Raw genomic sequence first — 19,083 nt, 5'->3', positions numbered from 1 at the left:
CTGCTTCTCTGTATTTATTTTACTTGTACATATTTGCTCTCTATTTATTTTATTAACGACGTGCACATAGCTACAATTCTATTTCTCTGTATTTATTTTACTTGTACACATCTACTCTCTATTTTATTAATGATGTGCATATAGCTATAATTCTATTTATTCTGACAGCTTTGACACCCGTCTACATGTTTGGTTCTGTTGTCTGTCTCCCCCTTCTAGACTATGAGCCCGTTGTTGGGTAGGGACCCAACTTCCACTTCCCAAGCGCTTAGTACAGTGCTCTGCACACAGTAGGCGCTCAATAAATACGACAATGAACTGAATGAATGAATAAAAAAAGTAATACATATCTTGTTGGGGACATTTATTCTTTTGCACTAAACTCAGACACTTAAAGTCCAAATGCCCTCCTTAATAATAATAATAATAGCATTTATTAAGCGCTTACTCTGTGCAAAGCACTGTTCTAAGCGCTGGCAGTAATTCCTCCTACGAGTTGTCCCATTTAAATTCGGCAAAATGGTTCCCGTCACCCGCTGAGGCAAACCAGGAAGATCTGAGGCCTAGAAGGGAGGAATTTCCAAAAGTCCTTTCACAGGGTTGCCGACCGGGCTACAGCTTGCCTTCCTGCCATTTTTCAGCTTTATTTTATTAATGACGTGCATATAGCTATAATTCTATTTATTCTGACAGTTTTGACACCTGTCTAGATGTTTGGTTTTGTTGTCTGTCTCCCCCTTCTAGACCGTGAGCCCGTTGTTGGGTTGGCAATTTTCTATATGTTGCCGACTTCCACTTCCCAAGCGCTTAGTACAGTGCTCTGCACACAGTAAGTGCCCAATAAATACGACGGAATAAATGAATATTGCTACTTCCCCAAAGCATCTCTGACTCTTCCGTTCCAATTTCCCGTTCTTCTTTCGGTCCTATTTTCTGGTCCGAGAATCACGTGAGCCCGTCGTCGGGTAGGGACCGTCTCTATATGTGGCCAACTTGGACTTCCCAAGCGCTTAGTACAGTGCTCTGCACACAGTGAGCGCTCACTAAATACGACAAGGAATGAATACCATTTTTCAAGACTGTGAGCCCGTTGTTGGGCAGGGAATAGACTGTCTCTGTTGCCGAGCTGTACTTTCCAAGCGCTCAGTACAGTGCTCTGCACACAGTAAGTGCTCAGTAAAGTGACTTTGGGCAGGTCACTTCTCTTTGGGCAAGTCACTTCTCTGGGCCTCAGTTACCTCATCTGTAAAACGGGGATTAAGACTGTGAGCCCCCTTGGGCCACCCTGATCACCTTGTAACCTCCCCAGCGCTGCACATAGTAAGCGCTTAATAAATGCCATTATTAGTAGTATTATTAATAATAAATACGATTGAATGAATGAATGAATGAAGCGTATGACATTGAGTATTTTGGGCTATGGAAAAGGGTACAAGGGTGGGAATATTACTTTTTGCTGGAATGCTATTTGGAGCCTTTTCAATAGATAAAACCATAGCTCTGCCCGCGCTGAAAGATTTCTGGAAGCAAAGGAATGAAAAGGGAGCACAGGCTTTTTTTATTTGATGAAAGACTTGTCCTGGCTTGACTCGTTCATCTCTACATGAAAGACGAAATGGGAGGCTAAAAAAAACCCCAAAAAACCCCTTATTCGTCTCCAAAGTTCCCTCTGGTCCTCTCAGGAAGCAAATCCTGCGGCTCTGGTGTGAAAATGTCTTAAAAATGGCACAGACCCGTCTAGAATCTGGAATATCCCTGACCTTAAAATCTGACTTTCCTTCCTAGGTGTCCACTAGAAGCAGAGTGGCCCAATGGAAAGCGCACAGGTCGGGGGGTTGGAGGACCTGAGTTCAAATCCCGGCCCTGCTGTGTGTCCCTGGGTATGTCACTTCTCTGGGCCTCAACTACCTCATCTGTAAAACGGAGATTAAGCCCCATGTGGGACGTGGACTACGCCCAACCTGACTAGCTTCTATCTACCCCAATGCTCAGTACAGTGCTTATCATACCCTAAGCACTTGATACCAAAATTATTATTACTATTATTATTCATTATTATTACATACTATTATACTTTTAGACTGTGAGCCCACTGTTGGGTAGGGACTGTCTTTATATGTTGCCAACTTGTACTTCCCAAGCGCTTAGTACAGTGCTCTGCACACAGTAAGTGCTCAAGAAATACAATTGATTGATTGATTGATTGATTGATTATACTATTATTATTGAGAAGCAGCATGGCTCAGTGGAAAGAGCCTGGGCTTTGGAGTCAGAGGTCAGGGGTTCAAATCCCAGCTCTGCCACTTGTCAGCTGTGTGACTTTGGGCAAGTCACTTCACTTCTCTGGGCCTCAGTTACCTCATCTGCAAAATGGGGATTAAGACTGTGAGCCCCACATGGGACAACCTGATCACCTTGCATCTTCCCCAGCGCTTAGAACGGTGCTTTGCACACGGTAAGCGCTTAACAAATACCAAAATAATAATGATTATTATTACAATGTAACAATAAACATGCTTTGCACATAGTAAGTGCTTAGCAAATACCATCATTATCATTATTATTATAAATAGACAAATCCCCTGCCCGCAAAGACCTTACAGTCTAGCAGGGGAGACAGATATTAATATGAATAAATTACGAGATATGGATATAAGTGCTGTGGGGCGGGGGGGGGGGCGTGAATGGGGGGGCGTGAATAAAGGGAGCAAGTCCAGGCGACGCAGAAGGCAGTCGGAAAAGAGGAAAGGGGGGCTTAGTGAGGCCTCTTTTCCAAAGTTACAGGCGAGAGGAGCTTTCCCGGGAATTTTAACCGGGATTGGACCGCCAGGTGAAACCGTTTACTACCTGAAAATTCAAAATCAGCCTCCGCAAGCTTAGTGGCAACCCCCACGGGCTCTGATCCACGCGGCGAAAACAGAACCGGCTAAAAATATCTCGACGCTTCAGGAATGGATTCCCGTTTAATCAGAGGCGCTATTTTCACCCACTCGTCATTTATTGCCCTCGTTTCATTGCTCTCCTTAGAAAACCCGGGAAGAGCTCGAGGCGAGCCATAGAAACGCGGCAACGTCCGCCCGGCAGACGCAACGCGCGTCTCACCCGGGGGGGACCGTAGCTCGGGGAGAGAACGGAAAACCGTTTGGAAAACCTCGAAAACGTCCTCGGCGTCCGCCCCTTCTCACGGCAAGGAGCCGCAGAAACGACTCGGCGTCGCGGGTGGCGAGGTTCGCGGCCCCCGGGAGCCGACTGAGCCACGGCTGGTACCCCCAAGTGAAGGCTTATCGCCTCGTGATCGGACCCCGAAAGCGCACGCTTCCCCTCGTCGGGCGCTCTCACTCTGGAGAGGATCTTTGGCGGCTCCGACGCCCAACCGCCAGCCTAAACGGGGAAGTGAAGCGTTCCCGGCACGGAGCCGGACGGGGCTTCTCCGTGCCGGTCCCGTGAGGAAGAGACACAAAACGGCGTGGGGCGGTCCGAAGCGGCCACGTCGACCTGAAATGGAAGCTTCCCCGATCCCTGGGTGGGGAATTTGGGGACGATTCGGAACGGCTGGTCAACCGCGGGAGAAATCCACGGAGCCCCGAGCGCCGGCGGAGGGAACCGACCTCTAAGTCGGGCCAACATCCAGCCCGTGTCCTCCACGCTTACACCGCGTCCCGCTCGTCGGGAACACGAACCCCACGGGGGCACAGGGCTCACGGCCTCCACTTCACCAATCCATCCATTTTTAACCCGGAGAAGGAGCTCTCCGCGAACCCCAGTCGCCCCACTCAGTCCGCGGACCCTGCCCCGGGGCGGTAAAAAATAAGAATTTCCCAGGGGAGAGGAGCCTCAGGGAAAGCCGGAGAGTCTTCCCGACCAAAGTCAACCGGCAAATCTAAACGATCGCTGCTCCCTGTGACTCTGTGGGTCAGGATTCGGAGGAAATCATCATCAATCGTATTTATTGAGCGCTTACGGTGTGCAGAGCACTGTACTAAGCGCTTGGGAAGTACAATCTGGCGACATACAGAGACAGTCCCTACCCAACAGTGGGCTCACAGTCTCAAAGGGGGAGACAGAGAACAAAACCAAACATACTAACGAAATAAAATAAATAATCTTGACTCGCGGGAGAAAGCTAAGGGATTCTGTGGCTTTCAGCCGACGAGACGGGGAAGCCCAGAGAGGGGACGGCGACCACGTCGGAAGGGAGGGGGGCCGGGGGAAACCGACGTTGAGGGCCGAACCGAGGCGGCGACGCTCGCGACGGCGGTCGAACGGTGGGATGCCGTGTCCCGAAGCGGGGCCGGGAGGAGCCTCCCGATCCTACCCGGGGTCAGAATTGCGGGGGCGTGGAAGGGTGGACAGCCTGGGTCGCGGCCTCCCGGGAATATCTAAGGATCTGAGAGCGGCGGTACGGCCTGCCGGGGCCTAGAGTGGGTCCGCTTTGTTGTCCAGCCTCAGACCCGAGGTCCGAGCGGGGCTGCCCGGCAGCAAGGAGTGAAAATCCCTGGCACCCCCGGGATGGGACCGGCACCGAGCCGGGTGGGACGAGGCGGCGGAGGAATGGCTTCGGCTTCCCTTTCGGCGCCTCAACAGCGGGCCCGGTTCGTCCCGGCTGCGTCCCCCTCGCCCCCGACACGCGGCGCCAAGCCCCCCGTCTGCCGAGGCAGGGGGGAGCCGGACTTACGGCTGTCGTAGCAGATGTTCCCCAGGGCCCGGCCCGTTTGAAGCAGCACTTCCTGATCCTTGCAGTTCAACAGCTGCACGAGCGGGCGGATGAGACCGGCGTCCACGCAGGGGATCCGCATGAATTCTGCCAACGATGAGGGAGGCGGGGCGGTTAGGGTCGGGCGACGCATTTGCTGCGCGCCCACCGTGGGCAGGGCGCGGGATCGAGCGCTCTTCTAGAGACCGTCTCTATCTGTTGCCAACTTGGACTTCCCAAGCGCTTAGTACAGTGCTCTGCACACAGTAAGCGCTCAGTAAATACGATTGATTGATTGAGTGGTGTACGGCGGAATAATAGAACAGACACACTCCCTGCCCTCGACGAGCTCATGGTTCGGAGCGGGGAAGACAGACCTTGATAGAAATAACTGAATTACAGACATTCATCCATTCAATCGTATTTATTGAGCGCTTACTGTGTGCAGAGCACTGGACTAAGCGCCTGGGAAGTACAAGTTGGGTGAGCCCGCTGTTGGGTCTCTATATGTTGCCAAATTGGACTTCCCAAGCGCTTAGTACAGTGCTCTGCACACAGTAAGTGCTCAATAAATACGATTGAATGAATGAATGAATGAATGAACATACAGAGACGGTCCCTACCTGACAATGGGCAGATACGGACATGAGGGCTGTGGTTGAAAGGGAGAGAAGCTGCGTGGTTCAGTGGAAAGAGCCCGGGCTTGGGAGCCAGAGGTCATGGGTTCTAATCCTGCCTCTGCCACTTGTCAGCTATGTGACTCTGGGCAAGTCACTTCACTTCTCTGGGCCTCAGTTCCCTCATCTGTAAAATGGGGATTAAGAGTGAGCGCTCCACGTGGGACAACCTGATCACCTTGTATCCTCCCCAGCGCTCAGAACAGTGCTTTGCACATAGTAAGCGCTTAACAAATGCCATCATTATTATTCCCTGTGCCTCAGTGACCTCATCTGTAAAACGGGGATTAAGAGTGTGAGCCCCATGTGGGACAACCTGATCACCTTGTATCCTCCCCAGCGCTCAGAACAGTGCTTTGCACACAGTAAGCGCTTAACAAATGCCATCATTATTATTATCTGTGCCTCAGTGACCTCATCTGTAAAACGGGGATGAAGAGTGTGAGCCCCACGTGGGACCACCTGATCACCTTGTATCCTCCCCAGAGCTCAGAACAGTGCTTTGCACATAGTAAGCGCTTAACAAATGCCATCATTATTATGCCCTGTGCCTCAGTTACCTCATCTGTAAAACGGAGATTAAGAGTGTGAGCCCCACGTGGGACCACCTGATCACCTTGTGTCCTTCCCAGCGCTTGGTACAGTGCTTTGCACATAGTAAGCGCTTAACAAATGCCATCATTATTATTCCCTGTGCCTCAGTTACCTCATCTGTAAAACGGAGATTAAGAGTGTGAGCCCCACGTGGGACCACCTGATCACCTTGTGTCCTTCCCAGCGCTTGGTACAGTGCTTTGCACATAGTAAGCACTTAACAAATGCCATCATTATTATTCTCAGTGCCTCAATTACCTCATCTGTAAAACGGGGATTAAGAGTGTGAGCCCCACGTGGGACAACCTGATCACCTTGTATCCTCCCCAGCGCTCAGAACAGTGCTTTGCACATAGTAAGCGCTTAACAAATGCCATCATTATTATTCCCTGTGCCTCAGTGACCTCATCTGTAAAACGGGGATTAAGAGTGTGAGCCCCCCGTGGGACCACCTGATCACCTTGTGTCCTTCCCAGCGCTTAGTACAGTGCTTTGCACATAGTAAGCGCTTAACAAATGCCATCATTATTATTCTCAGTGCCTCAGTGACCTCATCTGTAAAACGGGGATGAAGAGTGTGAGCCCCCCGTGGGACCACCTGATCACCTTGTGTCCTCCCCAGCGCTCAGAACAGTGCTTTGCACATAGTAAGCGCTTAACAAATGCCATCATTATTATTCCCTGTGCCTCAGTTACCTCATCTGTAAAACGGGGATTAAGAGTGTGAGCCCCCCGTGGGACCACCTGATCACCTTGTGTCCTTCTCAGCGCTTAGTACAGTGCTTTGCACATAGTAAGCGCTTAACAAATGCCATCATTATTATTCTCAGTGCCTCAGTGACCTCATCTGTAAAACGGGGAGGAAGAGTGTGAGCCCCACGTGGGACCACCTGATCACCTTGTATCCTCCCCAGAGCTCAGAACAGTGCTTTGCACATAGTAAGCGCTTAACAAATGCCATCATTATTATTCCCTGTGCCTCAGTGACCTCATCTGTAAAACGGGGATTAAGAGTGTGAGCCCCCCGTGGGACCACCTGATCACCTTGTGTCCTTCTCAGCGCTTAGTACAGTGCTTTGCACATAGTAAGCGCTTAACAAATGCCAGCATTATTATTCTCAGTGCCTCAGTGACCTCATCTGTAAAACGGGGAGGAAGAGTGTGAGCCCCACGTGGGACCACCTGATCACCTTGTATCCTCCCCAGAGCTCAGAACAGTGCTTTGCACATAGTAAGCGCTTAACAAATGCCATCATTATTATTCCCTGTGCCTCAGTGACCTCATCTGTAAAACGGGGATTAAGAGTGTGAGCCCCCCGTGGGACCACCTGATCACCTTGTGTCCTTCTCAGCGCTTAGTACAGTGCTTTGCACATAGTAAGCGCTTAACAAATGCCAGCATTATTATTCTCAGTGCCTCAGTGACCTCATCTGTAAAACGGGGATGAAGAGTGTGAGCCCCACGTGGGACCACCTGATCACCTTGTATCCTCCCCAGAGCTCAGAACAGTGCTTTGCACATAGTAAGCGCTTAACAAATGCCATCCTTATTATTCCCTGTGCCTCAGTTACCTCATCTGTAAAACGGGGATTAAGAGTGTGAGCCCCACGTGGGACCACCTGATCACCTTGTGTCCTTCCCAGTGCTTGGTACAGTGCTTTGCACATAGTAAGCACTTAACAAATGCCATCATTATTATTCCCTGTGCCTCAGTTACCTCATCTGTAAAACGGAGATTAAGAGTGTGAGCCCCCCATGGGACCACCTGATCACCTTGTGTCCTTCCCAGCGCTTGGTACAGTGCTTTGCACATAGTAAGCGCTTAACAAATGCCATCATTATTATTCCCTGTGCCTCAGTTACCTCATCTGTAAAACGGAGATTAAGAGTGTGAGCCCCCTATGGGACCACCTGATCACCTTGTGTCCTCCCCAGCGCTCAGAACAGTGCTTTGCACATAGTAAGCGCTTAACAAATGCCATCATTATTATTCCCTGTGCCTCAGTTACCTCATCTGTAAAACGGGGATTAAGAGTGTGAGCCCCACGTGGGACCACCTGATCACCTTGTATCCTCCCCAGCGCTTAGTACAGTGCTTGGCACATAGTAAGTGCTTAACAATTTTATTATTATTATCTACCAAAGGGAAGCCGAGATAAGTGGGAATAAATGGAACCCACGGCCCACAGATACGGAAGGAATTCTGGCAGGGAAGACTTTGGCGCCAAACCTCACCGTTTTTGGCGACTTCTGCTATGATGTTGGCTACTTTAGCTGTGCAGGGCAGCTGGGGCACCAACGTGGTGGCAAAGACTTGAAGGATCCCGCTTTCTTGGAGCTTCTCGCTCGTCTCTGCATCTGAAAGAGAGGGAGCGCAAAGAGCGTTGTCGTGACGATCTGCAGCGCTGCACTGGCTGTGTTCCTCCGGCGTCCACACAAACACAAACACGGCCCACCCCTTCAGGGGGAAGAGGGGGACAACTGAGCTTTCATTCCCACTCTTCACCTGGTCCTTCCTCTTTATTCCCCATCTCCGTCAATCCCTGGCATTGTGAGCCCACTGTTGGGTAGGGACTGTCTCTATATGTTGCCAATTTGTACTTCCCAAGCGCTTAGTAAGCGCTCAATAAATACGATTGATGATGATGATGACGACTAACCAGCCACTGAGTGGCAGAGCACTGTACTAAGCACTCCTTTCGGCGGACGCAGCTACACAAAGGTGGGATTTGTTCAGCGCCTATTATGTGCCAACTGCTGGACTCATTACTGCGGGGCTCTAATCCCGGCTCCGCCACTTGTCAGCTGTGTGACTTTGGGCGAGTCACTTCACTTCTCTGGGCCTCAGTTCCCTCCCCTGTAAAATGGGGATGAAGACTGTGAGCCCCCCGTGGGACAGCCTGATCACCCTGGAACCTCCCCAGCGCTTAGAACAGTGCTTAGTAAGCGCTTAATAAATGCCATTATTATTATTATGATTATTATGATTATTACAGCGCTGTAGGCAAAGGAGAAACACGGAAGCAGCGTGGCTCAGTGGAAAGAGCCTGGGCTTTGGAGTCAGAGGTCATGGGTTCGAATCCCAGCTCCGCCAACTGTCAGCTGTGTGACTTTGGGCAAGTCACTTCACTTCTCTGGGCCTCAGTTCCCTCCTCTGTAAAATGGGGATGAAGACTGTGAGCTCCCCGTGGAACAACCTGATCACCTTGGAACCTCCCCAGCGCTTAGAACAGTGCTTAGTAAGCGCTTAATAAATGCTGTTATTATTATTATGATGATGATGATTATTACAGCGCTTGTAGGCAAAGGAGAAACACGGAAGCAGTGTGGCTCAGTGGAAAGAGCACAGGCTTTGCAGTCAGAGGTCATGGGTTCGAATCCCAGCTCCGCCAACTGTCAGCTGTGTGACTTTGGGCGAGTCACTTCACTTCTCTGGGCCTCAGTTCCCTCCCCTGTAAAATGGGGATGAAGACTGTGAGCTCCCCGTGGGACAACCTGATCACCTTGGAACCTCCCCAGCGCTTAGAACAGTGCTTAGTAAGCGCTTAATAAATGCCGTTATTATTATTATGATGATGATGATTATTACAGCGCTGTAGGCAAAGGAGAAACACAGAAGCAGCGTGGCTCGGTGGAAAGAGCCCGGGCTTTGGAGTCAGAGGTCATGGGTTCGAATCCCAGCTCCGCCAACTGTCAGCTGTGTGACTTTGGGCAAGTCACTTCACTTCTCTGGGCCTCAGTTCCCTCACCTGTAAAATGGGGATGAAGACTGTGAGCCCCCCGTGGGACAGCCTGATCACCTTGGAACCTCCCCAGCGCTTAGAACAGTGCTTAGTAAGCGCTTAATAAATGCCATTATTATTATGATGATGATGATTATTACAGCGCTGTAGGCAAAGGAGAAACACAGAAGATGCATGGCTCAGTGGAAAGAGCACAGGCTTTGGAGACAGAGGTCATGGGTTCGAATCCCAGCTCCGCCAACTGTCAGCTGTGTGACTTTGGGCAAGTCACTTCACTTCTCTGCGCCTCAGTTCCCTCCTCTGTAAAATGGGGATGAAGACTGTGAGCTCCCCGTGGAACAACCTGATCACCTTGGAACCTCCCCAGCACTTAGAACAGTGCTTAGTAAGCGCTTAATAAATGCCGTTATTATTATTATTATGATGATTATTACAGCGCTGTACGCAAAGGAGAAACACAGAAGCAGCGTGGCTCAGTGGAAAGAGCACGGGCTTTGGAGTCAGAGGTCATGGGTTCGAATCCCAGCTCCGCCAACTGTCAGCTGTGTGACTTTGGGCAAGTCACTTCACTTCTCTGGGCCTCAGTTCCCTCCTCTGTAAAATGGGGATGAAGACTGTGAGCACCCCCGTGGGACAGCCTGATCACCTTGTAACCTCCCCGGCGCTTAGAACAGTGCTTTGCACATAGTAAGCGCTTAATAAATGCCAATATTATTATTATTATTATTATCATTATTATTATTATTATTATTGCGCTGTAGGCAAAGGAGAAACACGACTGAACGAATGACGGTGGGATTTCGCTCGGCCGCGGCCGACACGGGCTTACTGTTTTGCGCCAGGGCTTGGAGGACGCAGTCCAGACATTCTTCCAGGCTCCCGTCTGGGTTGTCTGTGGACGCCAACTTCAGCTTCTTCAAGGCGTCGCCGAGATCCTCTGCCGGGCGACACAAAGGACCAAGGAAAAATAAATCCATCTCTCCGGAACACGGCTTCATCGCGGACATCGTGAAATCCATTCATTCCGTCGTATTTACTGAGCCTCACTGCGTGCGGAGCACTGCGCTAAGCGCTTGGGAAGTCCAAGTTGGCAACATATAGAGACGGTCCCTACCGGCTCACAGTCTAGAAATTCATTCATTCGCATTTATTCATTCATTCAATCGTATTTATTGAGCGCTTACTGTGTGCAGAGCACTGCACTAAGCGCTTGGGAAGTACAAGTCGGCAACATATACAGACGGTCCCTACCCAGCAACGGGCTCACAGTCTAGAAATTCATTCATTCGTATTTATTCATTCATTCAATCGTATTTATTGAGCGCTTACTGTGGGCAGAGCACTGCACTAAGCGCTTGGGAAGTCCAAGTCGGCAACATATAGAGACGGTCCCTACCCAGCAACGGGCTCACAGTCTAGAAATTCATTCATTCCTATTTATTCATTCATTGATTCAGTCGTATTTATTGAGCGCTTACTGTGTGCAGAGCACTGCACTAAGCGCTTGGGAAGTCCAAGTTGGCAACATATAGAGACGGTCCCTACCCAACAGCGGGCTCACAGTCTAGAAATTCATTCATTCATTCAATCGCATTTATTGAGCGCTTACTGTGTGCAGAGCACTGTACTAAGCGCTTGGGAAGTACAAATCGGCAACATATTGAGACGGTCCCTACCCAGCAATGGCCTCACAGTCTAGAAATTCATTCACTCAGTCAATCGTATTTATTGAGCGCTTACTGTGTGCAGAGCACTGCACTAAGCACTTGGGAAGTCCAAGTTGGCAACATATAGAGACGGTCCCTACCCAACAGCGGGCTCACAGCCTAGAAATTCATTCATTCGTATTTATTCATTCATTCATTGATTCAATCGTATTTATTGAGCGCTTACTGTGTGCAGAGCACTGGACTAAGCGCTTGGGAAGTTCAAGTTGGCAACATATAGAGACGGTCCCTACCCAACAGCAGGCTCACAGTCTAGAAGGGGGAGACAGACAACAAGACAGGACATATTCACAAAATAAAATCAATAGAATAAATATGTACAAGTAAATAGAGTAATAAACCCGTACAAACATATATACATATATACAGGTGCTGTGGGGAGGGGAAGGAGGTAAGACGGCGGGGATGGGGAGGGGGACGAGGGGGAGAGAAGTACAAATCGGCAACATCTAGAGCCGGGCCCTACCCAACAGTGGGCTCACAGTCTAGAACGGGGAGACAGACAACAAAACAAAGCATATTCACAAAAGAAAATGAATAGAATAAATATGTACATCATCATCATCATCATCAATCATATTTATTGAGCGCTTACTATGTGCAGAGCACTGTACTAAGCGCTTGGGAAGTACAAATTGGCAACATATAGAGACAGTCCCTACCCAACAGTGGGCTCACAGTCTAAAAGGGGGAGACAGAGAACAAAACCAAACATACTAACAAAATAAAATAAATAGAATAGATATGTACAAATAAAATAGAGTACTAAATACGTACAAACATATATACATATATACAGGTGCTGTGGGGAAGGGAAGGAGGTAAGATGGGGGGATGGAGAGGGGGACGAGGGGGAGAGGAAGGAAGGGGCTCAGTCAAGTCAAATAAAGAGTAATAAATGTGTACAAACATATATACACATATACAGAAATGATAATAACACTAATAATAGTATGAGAAGCAGTGTGACTCAGTGGAAAGAGCCCGGGCTTGGGAGTCCGAGGTCATAGGTTCAAATTCCGGCTCCACCAACTGTCAGCTGGGGGACTTTGGGCAAGTCACTTCACTTCTCTGGGCCTCAGTTCCCTCATCTGGAAAATGGGGATGAAGACTGTGAGCCCCCCGTGGGACAACCTGATCACCTTGTATCCTCCCCAGTGCTTAGAACAGTGCTTTGCACATAGTAAGCGCTTAACAAATGCCATTATTATTATTATTATCATTATTATTCTCTGGGCCTTAGTCTCACCTCATCTCTCCCTCCTCCCCCTCTCCATCCTCCCCACCTTACCTCCTTCCCTTCCCCACAGCACCTATATATATGTATATATGTTTGTGCAGATTTATTACTCTATTTATTTATTTATTTTACTTGTACATATCTATTCTATTTATTTTATTTTGTTAATATGTTCTGTTTTGTTGTCTGTCTCCCCCTTCTAGACTGATGAGCCCACTGTTGGGTAGGGACTGTCTCTACATGTTGCCAACCTGTACTTCCCAAGCGCTTAGTACAGTGCTCTGCACACAGTAAGCGCTCAATAAATACAACTGATTGACTGATCTGTGAAATGGAGCCCCGCGGGGGACAAGAACTGGGTCCAACCTATTTATATAGCGCACTCCTGGCTCCATCGCAGGACTTAATAAATACCATTATTTTTTATGACCGGAAGACAATCGCCCAGAACCTCTGTGCATTACAACTAACAGCAAAAATGACTTTTTAGCTCTGCCTGCCTTAGAAGTGTCTCCGGATGTACAAAACAAGAAAAAGGGGTTGAAATCCGAGTTTTACATCGTAAGCCTTCAGTTCTCCCTGGATGGCCGAGTTTTGTCTGGAAGCTTCCTGCGCTAGAATTCCCGTTACGGGCACAGTCCACGGAGTCGCAGCCGCACCCCAGAAATTCCCGCTGCATCTGATGACTCACCTTAATCGGGATGGATTTGTCCTTTTGCAAAAAGAGGGGTAAATTGGGTTTCCATGCCAACGGGGCCAGGAGCAGGGACGTAATCCAAATCGAGCCCGGCTACAGTGGGAAGCTCTCCCACTCCAGCTAGCACTAATCTAATGACTCTAATCCCACCTTTTGATAACAATAGCGATGAGGGCGTTTATTAAAGCGCTTACTACGCGCAAAGCCCTGTCCTAAGCGCCGGGGCGGTTACATGGTGAGCAGGTTGTCCCACGGGGGGGCTCCCGGTCTTCATCCCCATTTGACAGATGCGGGAACCGAGGCCCAGAGAAGGGAAGTGACTTGCCCCAAGTCGCACGGCTGACAATCGGCGGAGCCGGGATTTGAACCCATGACCTCTGACTCCAAAGCCCGGGCTCTTGCCACTGAGCCTTCCCAGACTGAGCCCCTTCCTTCCTCTCCCCCTCGTCCCCCTCTCCATCCCCCCCATCTTACCTCCTTCCCTTCCCCACAGCACCTGTATATATGTATATATGTTTGTACATATTTTTTACTCTACTTATTTTATTTGTACATATCTATCCTATTTATTTTATTTTGTTAGTATGTTTGGTTTTGTTCTCTGCCTCCCCCTTTTAGACTGTGAGCCCACTGTTGGGTAGGGACTGTCCCTATGTGTTGCCAATTTGTACTTCCCAAGCGCTTAGTACAGTGCTCTGCACATAGTAAGCGCTCAATAAATACGATTGATGATGATGAGCCACGCTGCTTTTCTCCTCATCAGCCTCGTAATAATAATGGTGGTGCTTGTTAAGCGCTTACTAGGTGCAAAGCACTGTTCTAAGCGCTGGAGGGGGGGGGCTACAAAGTGATCAGGTTGTCCCACTTGGGACTCACAGTCTTAATCCCCGTTTTACAGGTGAGGGAACTGAGGCACAGAGAAGTTAAGTGGCTTGCCCAAGGTCACACAGCTGGCGGAGCCGGGATGCTGCCCAGAAGGCAGGACGGGGGTGGAAACAGTCTCTTTGGGACGCGCTGCCCCAGGGTGACCGATAAAATCCCCCCTTTGAGGGCAGGGATTGTGTCTCCTAACTATTCCCGAGCGTTTAGGGCAGTGCTTTACGCACTGTGGGCGCTCATTACATACAGGGGAAGGAGAAAGGAAAGCAGAAGAATCCCAAAACAACTCAAAAAGCCCCTTTTTTGATAGGAAAAACCCAAGATGCCAGAGACGCTCCAGCTAAACCACCGGCTGCTGGTGGAAGTCCAGATACTGTCCAGCGCTTAGCACATAGTAAGCACTTAATAAAATGCCATCATTATTAGAACAGTGCTCCAGCGCTTAGAACAGTCCTTTGCACATAGTAATAATAATAATAATGGCATTTATCAAGCACTTACTATGTGCAAAGCACCGTTCTAAGCGCTGGGGAGATTACAGGGTGATCAGATTGTCCCACGGGCGGGCTCACAGTCTTAATCCTCATTTTACAGATGAGGCAACTGAGGCCCAGAGAAATTAAGTGACTTGCCCAAGGTCACACAGCAGACTTCACTTCTCTGGGCCTCAGTTGCCTCATCTGTAAAACGGGGATTAAGACTGTGAATCCCAAGTGGGACAAGCTGATCGCCTTGTATCCTCCCCAGCGCTTAGAACAGTGCTTGGCACATAGTAAGCGCTTAACAAATATTATTATTATAAATGGTGGAGCCGGCATTTGAATCTATGACTTCTGACTCCAAAGCCCTGGCTCTTTTCCACTGAGTGATGCTGCTTACTAAGCCACGCTGCATAGTAAGCGCTTAATAAATGCCATTATTATTATTATACGGTCAGAGCCTGGGAGGATCGCATCTGTTTTAACCCTACCTCAGCCCGATTTTTAAAAACATCTCCGAGCCCGATTTTCTCGGGGGCCAAAATCCATTTCGCCTCTCCTCTCGCCAGCCGGCGTGGGAAGACTTGCTACATCCGCGTCTTTTGACTCTGATACCATTGTTGGGCAGGGATTGTCTCTCTTTGTTGCCGAACTGTATTTTCCAAGCACGTAGTACAGTGCTGTGCACAAAGTAAGCGCTCATTAAATACGACTGAATGAACAGATGAATGAACCTTCCTTCTGCAAAGGGGCCACCCTAATTTTTAGGCAAGTGACCCGCTTTTGAAGGCAACCGCTCTCTCAGTCCTTGGGCTCAAACTGGGCTTTTAATATCCCCCTCCCGCCCGGCTTATCCACCGAATTGGGATTCATCCGCTGATGAAAATACATTTTACAAAAGGAAGAATCGACAAGATCAGAGGGAGACGCTTGCTGTTCTTCACCATCTCTTCACCTTGCTCCAAAGCTACTAGACTGGTGAAAATACATTTTACAACAGGAAGAATCGACAAGATCAGAGTGAGACGCTTGCTGTTCTTCACCATTTCTTCACCTTGCTCCAAAGTTTCTAGACTGATGAAAATACATTTTACAAAAGGAAGAATCGACAAGATCAGTGAGACGCTTTCTGTTCTTCACCTTGCTCCAGAGCTACTACACTGATGAGAATACATTTTACAAAAGGAAGAATCGACAAGATCAGAGCGAGATGCTTGCTGTTCTTCACCTTGCTCCAGAGCTACTAGACTGATGAAAATACATTTTACGAAAGGAAGAATCAACAAGATCAGAGTGGGACGCTTGCTGTTCTTCACCATTTCTTCACCTTGCTCCAAAGCTACTAGACTGATGAAAATACATTTTAAAAAAGGAAGAATAAACAAAATTAAAGTGAGACGCTTGCTGTTCTTCACCATTTCTCCACCTTGCTCCAAAGCTATTAGACTGATGAAAATACATTTTACAAAAGGAAGAATCGACAAGATCAGTGAGACGCTTTCTGTTCTTCACCTTGCTCCAAAGCTACCAGACTGATGAAAATACATTTTACAAAAGGAAGAATCGACAAGATCAGAGTGAGACGCTTTCTGTTCTTCACCTTGCTCCACAGCTACTAGACTGATGAAAATACATTTTACAAAAGGAAGAATCGACAAGATCAGAGTGAGATGCTTGCCGTTCTTCACCATTTCTTCACCTTGCTCCAAAGCTACTAGACTGATGAAAATACATTTTAAAAAAGGAAGAATAAACAAAATTAAAGTGAGACGCTTGCTGTTCTTCACCATTTCTCCACCTTGCTCCAAAGCTATTAGACTGATGAAAATACATTTTACAAAAGGAAGAATCGACAAGATCAGTGAGACGCTTTCTGTTCTTCACCTTGCTCCAGAGCTACTAGACTGATGAAAACACATTTTATGAAAGGAAGAATCGACAAGATCAGAGTGAGACGCTTTCTGTTCCTCACCTTGCTCCAGAGCTACTAGACTGATGAAAATACATTTTATGAAAGGAAGAATCAACAAAATCAGAGGGAGACGCTTGCTATTCTTCATCATTTCTTCACCTTGCTCCAAAGCTACCAGACTGATGAAAATACATTTTACAAAAGGAAGAATCGACAAGATCAGAGTGAGACGCTTTCTGTTCTTCACCTTGCTCCACAGCTACTAGACTGATGAAAATACATTTTACAAAAGGAAGAATCGACAAGATCAGAGTGAGATGCTTGCCGTTCTTCACCATTTCTTCACCTTGCTCCAAAGCTACTAGACTGATGAAAATACATTTTAAAAAAGGAAGAATAAACAAAATTAAAGTGAGACGCTTGCTGTTCTTCACCATTTCTCCACCTTGCTCCAAAGCTATTAGACTGATGAAAATACATTTTACAAAAGGAAGAATCGACAAGATCAGTGAGACGCTTTCTGTTCTTCACCTTGCTCCAGAGCTACTAGACTGATGAGAATACATTTTACAAAAGGAAGAATCGACAAGATCAGAGTGAGACGCTTGCTGTTCCTCACCTTGCTCCAGAGCTACTAGACTGATGAAAATACATTTTACGAAAGGAAGAATTGACAAAATCAGAGTGAGACGCTTGCTGTTCTTCACCATTTCTTCACCTTGCTCGAAAGCTACCAGACTGATGAAAATACATTTTACAAAAGGAAGAATCGACAAGATCAGAGTGAGACGCTTTCTGTTCTTCATCATTTCTTCACCTTGCTCCAAAGCTACTAGACTGATGAAAATACATTTTACAAAAGGAAGAATCGACAAGATCAGAGTGAGACGCTTGCTGTTCTTCACCATTTCTTCACCTTGCTCCAAAGCTACCAGAATGATGAAAATACATTTTACGAAAGGAAGAATCGACAAAATCAGAGGGAGACGCTTGCTGTTCTTCACCTTGCTCCAGAGCTACTAGACTGATGAAAATACATTTTACATAAGGAAGAATCGACAAGATCAGAGTGAGACGCTTGCTGCTCTTCACCATCTCTTCACCTTGCTCCAAAGCTACTAGACTGATGAAAACACATTTTACAAAAGGAAGAATTGACAAAATCAGAGTGAGATGCTTGCTGTTCTTCACCTTGCTCCAGAGCTACTAGACTGATGAAAATACATTTTACAAAAGGAAGAATCGACAAGATCAGAGTGAGATGCTTGCTGTTCTTCACCATTTCTTCACCTTGCTCCAAAGCTGCCAGACTGATGAAAATACATTTTACAAGCGGAAGAATCGACAAAATCGGAGTGAGACGCTTGCTGTTCTTCACCATTTCTTCACCTTGCTCCAAAGCTACTAGACTGATGACAATACATTTTACAAAAGGAAGAATCGACAAGATCAGAGTGAGACGCTTGCTGTTCTTCACCATTTCTTCACCTTGTTCCAAAGCTACTAGACTGATGAAAATACATTTTACAAAAGGAAGAATCGACAAGATCAGAGTGAGACGCTTGCTGTTCCTCACCTTGCTCCAGAGCTACTAGACTGATGAAAATACAGTTTACGAAAGGAAGAATTGACAAAATCAGAGTGAGACGCTTGCTGTTCTTCACCATTTCTTCACCTTGCTCCAGAGCTACTAGACTGATGAAAATACATTTTACAAAAGGAAGAATCGACAAGATCAGAGGGAGACGCTTGCTGTTCTTCACCATTTCTTCACCTTGCTCCAAAGCTACCAGACTGATGAAAATACATTTTACGAAAGGAAGAATCGACAAAATCAGAGGGAGACGCTTGCTGTTCTTCACCTTGCTCCAGAGCTACTAGACTGATGAAAATACATTTTACGAAAGGAAGAATCGACAAAATCAGAGTGAGACGCTTGCTGTTCTGCCGCTATCCCAATTCAGTGGATAAGCCGGGTGGGAGGGGGAAGAAAAAAAACCGGTTTGAACCCAAGGACTGAGAGAGCTATTTATTGCCTTCAAAAGCGGGTCACTTGCCTAAAAAATTAGGGTGTCCCCTTTGCAGAAGGAAGGTTCATTCACTGATTCAATCGTATTGATGGAGTGCTTACTATTCATTCATTCGTTGATTCAACTGTATTTATTGAGCACTTACTATTCATTCATTCCTTGATTCAATCGTATTTCTTGAGCGCTTACTATTCATTCATTCCTTGATTCAATCTTATTTATTGAGCGCTTACTATTCATTCATTCATTGATTCAATCATATTTATTCATTCATTCAATCGTATTTATTGAGCACTTACTGTGTGCACAGCACTGTCCTACGCGCTTGGAAAATACAATTCGGCAACCAAGAGAGACAATCCCAGCCCAACAATGGGTTCATTCACCCATCCTATCGATCAATCAATTCAC

General features: G+C 47.6%; 1 protein-coding gene across 2 annotated transcripts in view; it reads right to left on the bottom strand.

Moving 5' to 3' along the window:
- RAP1GDS1 (Rap1 GTPase-GDP dissociation stimulator 1) overlaps positions 1-19,083 on the bottom strand; it is a 108,064-nt gene that overhangs the window by 55,146 nt on the left and 33,835 nt on the right. For both annotated transcript variants that reach the window (XM_038769171.1, XM_038769172.1), the window contains exons 2-4: positions 10,538-10,645; positions 8,201-8,323; positions 4,676-4,801 (exon numbers count right to left, since the gene is read on the bottom strand). In XM_038769171.1, the coding sequence (XP_038625099.1) occupies positions 4,676-4,801; positions 8,201-8,323; positions 10,538-10,645 (357 nt within the window). The remainder of the gene's footprint in view (positions 1-4,675; positions 4,802-8,200; positions 8,324-10,537; positions 10,646-19,083) is intronic.

This window comes from Tachyglossus aculeatus, chromosome X5 (genome assembly GCF_015852505.1).
Source record: "Tachyglossus aculeatus isolate mTacAcu1 chromosome X5, mTacAcu1.pri, whole genome shotgun sequence".
Classification (NCBI taxonomy): domain Eukaryota; kingdom Metazoa; phylum Chordata; class Mammalia; order Monotremata; family Tachyglossidae; genus Tachyglossus; species Tachyglossus aculeatus.
The sequence above is the reverse complement of the archived record's forward strand: the minus strand, read 5'-3'. Positions and strand labels throughout refer to the sequence as shown.